Source organism: Cibotium barometz, chromosome 29, assembly GCF_041138505.1.
Source record: "Cibotium barometz isolate CiBa-2024 chromosome 29, ASM4113850v1, whole genome shotgun sequence".
Classification (NCBI taxonomy): domain Eukaryota; kingdom Viridiplantae; phylum Streptophyta; class Polypodiopsida; order Cyatheales; family Cibotiaceae; genus Cibotium; species Cibotium barometz.
In genome coordinates this window covers 29,653,710-29,666,933 of record NC_141074.1, presented here as the reverse complement: position 1 = coordinate 29,666,933, position 13,224 = coordinate 29,653,710, and the positions used below count along the sequence as shown (strand labels likewise).

Sequence of the window (13,224 nt, the reverse complement as noted above, 5' to 3'; positions counted from 1 at the left end):
AAACCGAGTTTTGGAGGGCTTTAGAAGCTCAAGATCACTATTGGCCCTGTACATGCTCAAAACCTTTGGCCTCTTTGTGACAAAGTTCACCATGCTAGATGCAGCTGAAAATACATGGCTCACCCAATCAAGCTTCCCCACATCCTCAATCATCAAGTCAAGGCTGTGTGCTGCACAAGGTGTCCACACAATCTTGGGGAACTCCTCCTCTAACATCTTGCCCATGGATACACAATTGGACCCATTGTCCGTGATCACCTGCACAATGTTATCGGGGCCAATTTCAGTGATTGCCTGGCTTATGTGGGACATAATGAACTCCCTTGCAACGACTGTCCCTGGTACCGATGCATCTATAGCACGAATGAACATTGTGCCTTTGTAGGAGGACACAAGAATGTTGTACACATTTCTCTTCCGCACATCTGTCCATCCATCACCAAGCAAAGTATAGCCATACTTTGCCCAAGTGGCCTTGAGAGGCTCCATCTCCATCTCCACAGCCAGTTGGTCCTTGCGAAGCTCAGTAGTGCGCAATGTTTCATAAGAGGGGCCATCCCACTCACACCGTGTCCAGCACCTTCTTTTGTTCACCCAGTAACTTCTTGATGCTGTCCTCCACTGTCTTGATGTATGCCTCCAGCTCTTGTAGGTTCATTGTGGCTATTTCCCCCTAGTTGTTGCCTTGGGGGCTTGAGCAAGGGCAGGTGGGAAAACGGATGTGAACTCACACGGCAGTGCGGGCAGAGAAGGCGCAGCACGACACCCAGGACAGCATAGAGCAAGGGCGGCAGGAAAACGGAGGCGAACTCACACGGCAGCACGGGCAGAGAAGGCGCAGCACAACACCCAGGACATCACAGAGCAAGGGCGGCGGGAAAACGGAGGCAAACTCACACGGTAGCGCGGTGCACAGAGCAAGGGCGGCGGGCAGCACAGAGCAGCGCGGGCGGGAGAGACCACCAGCGCGGAGCGCGAGCAGGGAGGGGGGGGTTTGCGCGACGTCATGCCATGAGCGCAGAGAGAGAGAGAGAGAGAGAGAGAGAGAGAGAGAGAGAGAGATTTTATTAATGTCTTCCAAAAGACCGAACTCGGCCTATGAGACAAATCAGTGTACCTGTGTGGGGTATCCTTTGTCATCCCAACAAAATGAAAAAGTACTGAACTAAAAAGCTGAATCTGGGTGTGCAATAAGTACAATGAGTGGGGGAGGGGATGGAGCTCTACTACTTGGAGAATGCAAAGCTATATGCATGGAGTATACAATCATGATATGCAACCTAGCTAGCTCCATCCTGTACCATACTGGGGGTATAAAATGGTATACATCAATGAAGGGGGTGTCCACAGCTCCCTGAAGAACATGCCTGGGTCTGCTCTGAAGCGAGCCAGTCGTTACGCACCCTCTCTGTGAAACTGAGCTCTGATCTCTGTCATCTCTCTCTGGTATAGGCGTGGTGTCCGCCAAGCCAGGTGTCCTCTGTCTCCTGCGGGCTCTGAGTGTCTCTGCTCTCTGGAGAGTAATTCCCTGCTGTGTAGGGGCTGGGAGTGGGATGGATCTCTGAAAAAATGTAGTAATCTGTGTCTGTCGTCCCCCCCTTTGGAGTTGTCTGAGCCTGTAATGATGTCTCTCTGTGACGCTGTATGTCTAGAATGAATCTCCCCAGTATGCGCTGGTCTGCTGCCTCAAAGATCTGGCGTAGGGAATGTGGCTCTCTGAATAAAATGGGATATCTCTCTTTGATGGCTGTATATGCTCTGCATCTGCATACATAATGCTCCTCACTCTCCACCTCCTCTCTGCACAATCTGCATACCCTCTCCTCTCGGGGGATCCGTGCTGCTTTGCCAGTCTCGATCTCCAATCGATGTGATGAAACTCTAAGCTGACCAATAGCCACTCGGGAGCCGTGGTGTAAAATTTAAAAAGCCCTCCATGTATCTAGGCCTCTCTATAAATCCATCATCATGTAATGACATAGGAGGATCCTGATGGAGGAAAGTAACATAGGGCTATGTATATAACCGTGTCCTGTGAGAGCTGTAAGTTGATCCACATGTATCTGGCCTCTGGATCCCGTGCTACCACTCTCAGTCTCCCCTGTAGCTCCCGTTTGAATAGAATTGCTACTCCCCCCGACCCTCTCAAGGTACCCTGGCGTGTGGTCCTCCTGTATGCTGACTCCCACTAGAATCCCTCTACTTGAGGTAGCCCTCTCTCTGGGCTCTGATGTGTGTCTATCAGAAGTGTTGTCATTGATCTCCCCTTCTTCCTTCTCGATGTTCTTGACGGCTACCAGTTCCACTTTCAATGCACTCACCTCCTCCTTGAGTGCTGTGTTCTCTTGTTCAAGGTCCGTGACCCGTGCTTCGAGGGCCATGATGTGCCGGTGTAGTTTGTTCTCCACCTCATTGAGGTTGGAATCAGATGTCTTCTTGTTCTCCTTGATTAGTGCCTTCATTGCCGTCTCGAGGGCCTCGAGTTTCTCTTGGAGACTCGGGGCCATTCCTCGAAATTACTCTGCAGCCCTTCCCATAGGCTCATAGGCATTCAATATCACTATATATATATATATGGACTAGATTGGTAGCATTGAATGTCATGATATAAGCTATCGAGCACTTAGGGAGGAGAGAGAGAGAGAGAGTTATGTTGCTGCCTTGGGGGCCTGAGCAAGGGTGGGTGGAAAGTGGAGTCCTACGGGATAGCGCCAGCTTGGCAGTGACGCAGAAGCGAAGTGGGCGGCAGTAGCGAATAGAGAGGGCAGCTACGCACAGAGGCGTGAAGCGAACAGGGGACAGTGAAGCGAAACAGCGAAGAGAGAGATTGTGCAATGGTGGGTGGCGAAAGGGGGCGAAGACAGAGAAGCGAACAGAATGTGGGGCGGGCGAGAGGGCGGCGAACAGCGAAGCAAGCCCACAGGCGAGAGAGAGAGAGAGAGAGAGACCTGTAGTCCTGCGCCTCCCCTCCTGCAACCATCTGCAGCTCGCCAATAGCTAAGGGAGGAGAGAAAACATGTGCAGCCCGACTGTTTTTCCACCAGTCCCAGAGGCGTGTAGCTGCAGCTCGATTTTCTCCAAAAAAACTATAGGTCCCAATAATAGCTTAGGGGCCATGATTCCTTTCAAAAAAAAGAGGGGGGGGGGGTTTCTTTTATTTTAAAAGGTTTTAAAATAAAACCTTTGTCCCCTCCCCCACATGGGGTAATGAAAAGAGACCTTAAAAATTCCTAGAGTCACCTTTGACCCCAAAAGTTGTACTAATATGTCCATGAAGTTATTGCCCCAAACTGATGCCTTTGTCCCCTCCCCCACATGGGGTAATGAAAAGAGACCTTAAAAATTCCTAGAGTCACCTTTGACCCCAAAAGTTGTACTAATATGTCCATGAAGTTATTGCCCCAAACTGATGCCGTCCATACTGTCCACCATGTTCCTGTGCACACTTGCATAATGTCGAGAAAAACACAGGGCCGTAACATACCCCCCTCTTGAAAAATGGCAAGCGTCCTCGATTGCACTCAACGGCACAGTAAAGCTTCCAATGAGCAAAGACGCCTCATATGACAAAAGTACTTGCCCACGATTGTGCCAATATGATGAAACAGTCATCCTGCACAATATGGCCACACTGTCATGTCAGAGTGACAAACAACTCTTGCTTGTTCCTTCAAAACCTGCAGCAAAAGTCTAAAACCAAGTGGAAACACATAACCTGTGTTACCATGCGTCATTCCACATATGACACACATATGCATTCTCAAGCAATATGCTCCTCAAGATGCTTTACCCACTCTAAAGTAACAGTCTAAGGGATGCTCGCAAGCCTTATGCCCATGGCTATCCCGTAGGACCCACAACTGATGGTACATCATGAGCATATGAAAGCACTCAATCCATACAAACAATACATCCACTATGTACTTTCCACATATGTACTTTCGTATGGCTATCCCGTAGGACCCACAACTAGTGGTACACCATGAACATAGTAAAGTACTTGGTGTATCATACGAACATACATGCCTCACACAACACAATGCGGAGTATTCCGAATGTATTCTCAAGGGTACCAGGATCCAATGGCACTAGAATACAATAATACCTCAGAAAGTGTAGGAAGTAGAGTTCGATCCATATATCCATGAACCAAACCAACTCTAGGACTGCTCGCAAGACTTATGTCCTCCATAGTCTCAAAATGTTAGCTCGGGTTGCTGCAAACTTTGAGCTCAACCAAACCATACCTCACACAACACAATCCGAACATACATGCCTCACACGATACGAACATACATGCCTCACACAACACAATCCGGAGTATTCCCAATGTATTCTCAAGGGTACCAGGATCCAATGGCACTAGAATACAATAATACCTCTGAAAGTGTAGGTAGTAGAGTTCGATCCATATATCCATGAACCAAACCAACTCTAGGACTGCTCGCAAGACTTAAGCCCTCCATAGTCTCGAAATGTTAGCTCAGGTTGCTACAGACTTTGAGCTCAACCAAACCATGCCATTCCAAAGGAGACTAGCTCCACAAAATAGCATCCATCTCAATATCCAATTGACCAACCCTGTGGTCAAGAACAGCCAGAACCATATGACAAAGATCGATGTCCCAATCTTCCTCAGTCATACATTAGCTCCAAAGGCAAAAACCATCTCTGTTAACCATAGGTGTAGAGAGAGTCATCCATAGTTGCAGTTATAGTTCATGGTGCGGCCGCTCAACTTTACCATCTCATGTGACTAGTACACAATATCATAGAAGTCCCATAAGCAAATGTACTGTCAGCTGTCAGTACCTTCGGGTGAGACAAAGTTGCACCAAGTGACCTCTAGATGACATCCAAGCTTGTCTGTAACAAGGGAGCGGAGTCGTACCCCCTCTTGAGCATCAGGCAATGCTCCAGACCTATGCTCTACTGAACCTGAATGAGCCGTAGCAAGAGTCGGCTCCAACTCAAAGGCATCAAGATAAAGCTGCAATACCTGAGGTGAATCTGCTAAGTCACCCTCCTCCATCCACTTCGCATCCATCGGTGAATAGTTCTTGAACTTCACAAGACGACGACGGGAAACTTTACCTCATACCTTTCTTTCCTTGTGTGCTAGTATCTGCTCGAGAATAAGAACCTCATCAAGTTCTTCCGGTTGAGCCTCATCTGATACATCCATAGGCACCCAAAGCCTGCTTGCACTCCATCCAAGTGGTAAGCACAAGTCCCCGATGACGCATAGTAGATCACCACTGCTAAACATAGAAAGAAGCTGCCTTCCGAACCCATGAAGCATAGTAGATCACTACTGCTAAACACTTCAACTGCTTCTTGTTCCTGGCCGAGATGACATCCAAGCCTATTTGTAACAAGGGAGCGGAGTTGTATCCCCTCTTGAGCATCAGGCAATGCTCCAGACCTATGCTCTGCTGAACTTGAATGAGCCATAGCAAGAGTCGGCTCCAGCTCAAAGGCATCAAGATAAAGCTGCAATACCTGAGGTGAATCTGCTAAGTCACTCTCCTCCATCCACTTCGCATCCATCGGTGAATAGTTCTTGAACTTCACAAGACGACGACGGGAAACTTTACCTCATACCTTTATTTCCTTGTGTGCCAGTATCTGCTCAAGAATGAGAACCTCATCAAGTTCCTCCACTTCCGGTTGAGCCTCATCTGATACATCCACAGGCACCCAAAGCCTGCTTGCACTCCACCCAAGTGGTAAGCACAAGTCCCCGATGAAGCATAGTAGATCACCACTGCTAAACATAGAAAGAAGCTGCCTTCCGAACCCATGAAGCATAGTAGATCACTACTGCTAAACACTTCAACTGCTTCTTGTTCCTGGCTGACTACTTCTTGTCCTTGGTGTCTTTTCTCGAAAGCTTCATCTTTAGCTTTTCTCTTCACCTCATACAGGCAAAGACACACAGTCCTGCATTGCCTCTTGCACTTCCTTTTCATTTTCCACATGTTGAAGCTTTTGATGTGACTCTCATGAGACAACCACGAGCTCGCCCCCTTAGGAAAGTTGGCGATTGTCCTGGCTAGAGCAACCACGGGCTCGCCTCCTTGAGAAAGTCGACGATGCCCCGGCAACGGAACCTTGAAACCGGCCTTCAGTAGACCAAAGGGCGGTGCAAAACAAACTGGCACACAAAACACTTCAACACCTTTGAAGACCTAGAAAAGGAAAAGAAATAGGGGGAGCTAGAGTACTCTTGCAAATAGTACACGAACACCGATTGGCCCCAAAACGCAGTGGCGTCCCTTGCAATATTTCTTTAATAGATTATAAGAGCTTTCATTACAATAAGGCTGGAAACTCAGCTGTCATAGTAGAACTCCTGAAGCCTGGAAAGACCCTGCATCATGGCTTCTTGTTCAATCAGCATCCACAAACAATTCCAACTATTGTTCACATCAAAAGGCTCTTTCACATGAGTCCTGTACACAGAAGCTTTCTCCCTCGGTCAAAGCTGCCACAACCATCCATAGCCTCTCACCCTATGGACAGCATCACACCCTGACACATCCATTGCTCCTGCATCACAACAAAGACTCCAAACTGTTTCCCAAAAGAGAACTCACATCACAGCACAACATACCATACAGTCGACACACTTGTTCCATCCCTCTCTGCCTTCCAAGGGTACTATCCATCTCAGTTATGGATTCCCGACCCCTGTCCAATCAGCAGCAAGGCTGTACCAAACATGTATCCATTCCTGTATCCACTGCCTGCATGTGACCCATCTCCTAGAGAAACCAAAAAAAAACATGTTTCCATGAATCCAAATGGCAAAGACATGTTCCCTGATGAAACCAAGGACTTGTTTCCACTTGAAACCAAAGACCTATATCCCATACAACATAGGCCTGTTTCCCCAAAACTAAAGTCCTATTTCCTCTCGAGAACCAATGTTCTGTTTCCATGAGAAACCCACAGATACATCATCCAAGCACGGTGCCTAAACCAGGGCTGTTTTCCCACAGCAAACAGCTTGTGCTTTTTCCAAAACCAAAAGAGAGAAAGAAGCCTCTCGGTTGTTAGCCCTGTGCCTCCTGTCCTGCAGCCGCCTGTGCGATTCCTGCAACCACCTGGAAAACCTTGTGGACGCATGTGTGCACACTTGCTTGGGACTGAGGTAGTGGTCTTATGTATTTTGCAAGTGGTAAGCGACCTCAAACTCAATTTACAACTTAAATTTTATTATACTAAGGTTTATGAGCTCAGGTGTTTCACATACACATAAATTTGGGCGGAGAGTTTATAAAGTGTCCACATACACTTAAATTTGGGCAGACAGTTTATAGAGTGTTCACATCATTTGGACCAATTTTTAATGAAACTTGGCCATTACTCAAAAGGTGGACACTCTACATGCAAATTGCAATATTAGCTCCACGAGTTGCTAATCTGGGAGAGAGAAGCCAAGACCAGCTAGGCACCTACTTCTAGCAGTTTCTGGTGTGCAGGACACTCTAGGGTTTTGACAGGTGTCTGTTTGCATTCTGGCCAGCACTGTTGGAGCTGGTTGACTGCTTCCAGGGCTGCATAAAGGCTGATCACTTGCTCCTATGGAGGTTGCAGACCACATGCGCTTTCTTTCTCTCTCTTCTAGTGCAGGCGACTGCTTGTGGTTCATCTATGGGGCTGGTCAACTGGCGGATAGGGGGTGGTTTCTGATGCTCCAAAGGCCTTGAACTCGAGGCAATCAACAAGACACCCTTCTCTACGCTTGGGGTGACCTGTCTGGCAATATTTTGGGCTGAAAATAGGGCTGTACAGTCTAATTCAGCAGGGTTCTTCGCAATGAAATCGAAGGCAAACAGTGTTTATACCTACGTGAGGCCTATGGTTCTCAGGGTGGAACCTTCAGGTGGCCAGAGCTCAGGTTTTCACTGCTGGTTATTTGGGACAGCTCTACTGCTAGAGGGTGTGATCACGTACTAGTAGAGTATGGCTATGCTCGAAGGACTCTTGGAAGACTGAGATTGAAGTCTCAGGCATTTGTTTTACTTGTTTTCATCATATTCTGGATGTATCTGGTGCCAGCCGGTAGAGTGCTTACTCTTTGGCACCACTTCTCTTGTACTGCCTATGCATTTTGCCATGATGCTATGTATGGATTAAGATTTTCTATGCACACGTTTTGGGATTCTGACAAATGCCCGGGTGAGAAAAAGACTCTAGATTCTAGTTGGACTTGGTTGGTGGCTCCCTCACCTATAAATAGACCCCCATTCCTATGTATTTTCATATTGGAGTAACTATATGCTAGTGTAATTTTTAGTTTATTATATTTATATTATTGTGAAGCTTTGGAGCTTTATTAATCCTCTTCTTCTCTTGGAGATTACTCTCTTTTACTTGGTGGCCAAGCTTTTTCTTTAAGGGCTTCACATTTCCCTAAAGAATCAAGCCAAAAACCAAGGGTAAACTTAAACAATGGTGTTTTTTATAAATGGTAATCTACTTCCCAACCCCTCTAATACTTGGGAAGCATTTTAATCTATGGGGTTTTCTTTTAAAACCATGTTTTCCAGGGTATGGAGGCGCTGCATATATGTCACCGTCTGGAAAAGTGCATCTACCAGCATGGTGGTTGCCCCGAACTTTGCCAAGATAATAGGGTGTGGTACTGATTGTTTGCTTTGGATCATGCAGGAAGACGTCATGATCTGAATCCTCTTAATCCTCCTCTAGAAGGGGCTCCATACATCACTGCATGGATTACCAAGGTGGCGAAGAGCCATCCCTTAGTGCCAGGTTCCTGGAATTGTATCTGAAAACACTGTTTCTCAGGGAGGGCCAGGGCTGCATAGCCTCTTGTCAGTCCAGGGCTGCATAGCCTCTTGTCAGTCCAGCCTGGGCTGCAGGGCACATGTTGAACATCGTGCCAGTGAAAGTGACTCCCAGATAGAAAGTTGGTAATAATTGTGTCTGTTTTAGAGAAAAGAGAAACCATCCATCACGCATCGAGCTGTGAGCACAACCCCCCCCCCCCCCCCCCCCCCCCCTGCCCTCTGCACATTGCACCTCTCCCCCCTCCTGCCCGCCATCGCCCTCTCCACCCCCTTTGCTTGCGCGCTGCCCCCTTCCGCCTCCTGCCTGTCCTCTCCATCCCTCTCACTTGCGCGCTGCCCCCCTTCCATCCTTTTGAGGCTGTTTTCTGTTCACTAATAGAAGGATCTTTTTTCTAGAAAAAAAAAAGTGGCTCCTAGATATATGTAAGATGTGACTATATCCATGGGATCTCCCAGGTAGGTGAAATGATGTCTGGATGCCACTGGGTGAGAGGTGTTAAAGATCATCACCTTGGTCTTCCCGAAGTTAACCACAGGATCCCGCTGCTCACAGAACAGGAGCGCAATGCATCCAAGTGCCCCTGGAGTCCCTTGGCTGAATCAGAGAGAGAGACCATTGAATGCTTTTTGAAGGCAAAGAGTGTCAACAGATGAACCATATGACATGGCATGATGATGTCACATGTGGCATTGGGGTCTGTTTATTTATTTTTAAATTTGGAGGTGGTTGTTTTCATTCCATTTAAGTGCTTGACCCATTGCACCTTAGAGTGAATTTTTTGACTTGGACAGGTTGGAGTAGCAGAAATCAAGGTTGCTATAGAGAGATCAGGTGGACTTATTGTACTGGCAGAGAGCTTTGGTCATCCAGTTTTCAGAGAGTCATTCACGCGTGTTTTTGAAACTGGTGATTCTGGGCTGGGCCTATCCTTTAAGTAGGCTCTCTCTGCTTCTTTGAGTGTCTCTGGTCAATAAGTCTTAATAATAAGGGTGTATGTATGCATGCTGTTATTTAATGCTGGTTTCACACTAACAGCCCCCCGTGGGCCTCGCCCAAAATGGCTGACCATCAGCCAGATTGCCCGTCCAACGCCTTGACTGGGTGTCCTGGCGGGGAGTCTGGGTTGACATGTATGTATAGAAGGGTATTCAAATTTCAGTGGTGTACCAATAGAAGTCAACTTTGGTTTTTCTTCTGGCAGTGGCATTTTTGAGGTGAACTGTTCGCGAGATTTGAAGGTCCAGGGTATCATTGGACCTTGTGCTTCATTAGAAAAGGTTTGTGGCCCCTATAACTTACATTTAGAGTGGAATTGCAACCTCATGAGTATTCTTCATGCCTTTCTGCTGCATTATTGTGGTGCAGAAAGGCTTGTCTAGCTCTGATACTGTCATAGGACAAGGCAACACGACAGCGTGGAAGATGAGTGGACTGGACAGAAACACCTCGTTGTCCCTTTTCTTTGAAGTTGTTCCAAAGGAATTATCAGATGCAGTTTCCCCAGGCGCACAACAATTTTTCTTTCAATTTTTAACCTAGTGAGCATACTCAAAGCTGTTTTGCTCCAAGTCTGCTGTTCAGAGTTTTAGTGGCTTTGATAGCGTTGGTATTTGAATCTCCAACTCTCATTCTTTTGGTATTTGTCTATTTAAAGCTATCAGCATAGTGATGGCAAGATGCGAATGCGCTCAACAACCATAGCCAGACGGTGGGTTGATGGTGCACAAAATACGGAGGTATGAAGGGACATGTACCATGGAGTCCTTAGCTTATAAGAAAAAGATGATTTAATTTCAATAGGAGTCAAAGGCAGCTTTTTCTGATTTGTTGTTGTCATGAAGTATACAGGAACTTGTTTCAGGTTTTGACCAAGAAACCTCAGCAGTAATCATGGCGCGCTTAGCTTCTTTGAAGATGGAAATGGAGGTACCGACATTTTTTTGTACTGGCGTTTGTAATCCCAGTGCCATGTCATCATGCCATGCAGTAGGGTTACTTCCAACCAATGCTCTCCAACATTGTTGTCATTGGCGTTGAATGCATGGCTGGTAAGTTGGAATGCAAATGTCTCAATGGGAATGGCAATGACTTGTCCGAGGCAAAAACATGACAATGGGGTTGGGACCTTGCCAATGCCAAGTTTTGACGGCCATGCTTCACACTAACTCATTAATTATAACTCTTAAGACATGTTTACCCCTTCAGCATTAGCCCAACCTCATCATTAAGTGCCAGCTTAGTTGTGTCTTATGGAGACAACAGTGCTCTTTCATGAATGATGCAGGAGGAGTTTGATGCAACAAGATGGTTGGATAGAGCATTGATTCGTGTGGCCTCGAGGTTCGGCGACTATAGGAAAGATGACCCATCCTCGTTTAGCTTGTCGTCTAGATTGGCGATCTTCCCCCAGTTCATGTTTAACCTTCGGCGATCACAATTCGTTCAGGTATATTACCTTGTTGACAAGTTAAAATCCCTATTGAAGACAATCTTGCTATTACAATTTGTACTAAGGTTCTTAACCTACTACTTATGGCAGGTATTCAATAACAGCCCAGATGAAACAGCATACTACCGTATGCTGCTGAACAGAGAGAATGTTTTGAACTCCGTTGTGATGATACAACCATCCCTTATATCTTATTCGTTCAATTCACCACCGGAACCCGCCTTGCTTGATGTAGCTGCCATCGCTGCAGATCGCATCCTTCTTCTCGACACATACTTCACTATTGTCATCTTCCATGGCATGAGTATCGTCCAATGGCGTAATGAGGGATATCAAAACCAGCCGGAACATCAGGTGCTGTGTTTGTGCATACAAGTTTGGCAGTTCAGAATGTGGATAGCTCATATTGTCAGTTAGTGACTGGTGTATGCACAACAGGTGTTCGCTCAGCTGCTTCAGGCCCCTCGTGATGATGCAGATGCTACAATCAGGGAGCGTTTTCCAGTTCCCCGCTTGGTAGTTTGTGATCAGCATAGCTCGCAGGTACTACACCAACCATGTGCTCTGATTCTTGTGATCTCTTTGCATGCATGTGCGTGCTTAATCTTATCTTTGATCAAGTTTAACAGTTAGTCTTCCTTGAAGTCTAGTGCTATCACTCTTTGTTGTACACATGTAGGCCCGATTTCTGCTCGCAAAGCTGAATCCATCTGCTACACACAAATCCAACTATGGAGTGGCACGTGGAGGTGACATCATCTTTACAGATGATGTAAGCTTTCAAGTGTTCATGGAGCACCTCCAAAAACTGGCAGTGCAATCTTAGAAGGTAACCTTTTTGTGCAATCAAGCCCACAATCCTCCAACGTCACTAACATAGAATAGAGAGTGCCTTGGTGGTAAGCCAGATGATGCCACACCATTGAGCTTTTGTGTTTTTTCAGAGGTCCTTTTACCACAATCCTGTGTCCTTGTTAAAAACCTTTGGTAGAAGAATGTATTCTTGCAGGACTTAACCTTTTAGAGTAGATTTTTTCACTACCGCAGATGCACGGCAGAACAGCCTACATAGCAAAATTACAAAGGCTACTAAGCCGCTTTATTTTGACATACAAATGGTTAAGGGTGAATGTTACAGCTCATTGTCAGGATGTAATCGAAAGTCCTTGCTTTGAGTCATGGTGATAATATTTTGGTCATAGGAACTTGAATTTGCTTTTGCAGGGCTTTTTTGTGGAGGTTTTGTTAGCATTAGCTGGATATAGATCGCATGCTCATTGCCACATTTCGATAACTAATGCAGGGTGAGGTTTCAGCAGGCATCTCTCTCTCTCTCTCTCTCTCTCTCTCTCTCTCTCCCCGCGGGTGCCCGCCCACCCACCACCGACCCACCCGGCCTGCCCCGGGTGTTCTGCAGAGATCCTGACCCGCTCCAGATTAGAGACATGGAGCTGCACTGACACAAGCAATGGATGTGGAAGTCGTGTATCTGCCTATGAGATGAGAATGTAGGATTCGCTCTTTTGGGAATTTCTTTTGTTTTGGATACACACGAGTTTTTTGTACATATGGGTCTGCACAGTACTCCTTTGGGTTAGGTTCTTTCTTTTGATTGACATTTATTCCACTCATGGAACATATGTACTATCTTTTGGTCAAATAGAACCTTTGGGTATTTCCTAGACGTTAAGAAAATCTCTCTCTCTCTCTCTCTCTCTCTCTCTCTCTCAAAGTGCATGATCATAAACATTTTTAATTCCATGTATTTTGTATTTCTAAAAGCTCGATATGATGAGAAGTATGAAATGCAGTCGAAGTCATGCATGAAGAGGGATGTTGATGTAGATGTTATGGTATGTTTGTTGTGAGTGGCACTATGCAATCATGGATGAAAATTTGTTGTTATGAACAGCTATTGCATTTGAAGTTCATTGAAATAGATAATTATTACAATC

The 13,224-nt window shown here is 46.3% G+C and overlaps 1 protein-coding gene across 6 annotated transcripts in view; it reads left to right on the top strand.

The window, feature by feature from the left end:
- The window catches only part of LOC147622025 (protein transport protein SEC23 E-like), a 54,896-nt gene extending 41,932 nt beyond the window's left edge, over positions 1-12,964 (top strand). For 2 of the 6 annotated variants that reach the window (XM_086823092.1, XM_086823089.1), the window contains 10 exons: positions 9,612-9,754; positions 10,022-10,097; positions 10,186-10,358; positions 10,475-10,556; positions 10,669-10,746; positions 11,105-11,266; positions 11,360-11,623; positions 11,708-11,812; positions 11,949-12,098; positions 12,494-12,630. In XM_086823092.1, coding sequence (XP_086679218.1) covers positions 9,612-9,754; positions 10,022-10,097; positions 10,186-10,358; positions 10,475-10,556; positions 10,669-10,746; positions 11,105-11,266; positions 11,360-11,623; positions 11,708-11,812; positions 11,949-12,095 — 1,230 coding nt within the window. In that variant the 3' untranslated portion in view covers positions 12,096-12,098; positions 12,494-12,630. Of the gene's footprint in view, positions 1-9,611; positions 9,755-10,021; positions 10,098-10,185; positions 10,359-10,474; positions 10,557-10,668; positions 10,747-11,104; positions 11,267-11,359; positions 11,624-11,707; positions 11,813-11,948; positions 12,449-12,493 lie in introns of those variants that run through there. The other 4 variants (XM_086823091.1, XM_086823088.1, XM_086823090.1 and 1 more) reach the window with 4 other exon arrangements.
- Positions 12,965-13,224: the final 260 nt, after the last annotated feature.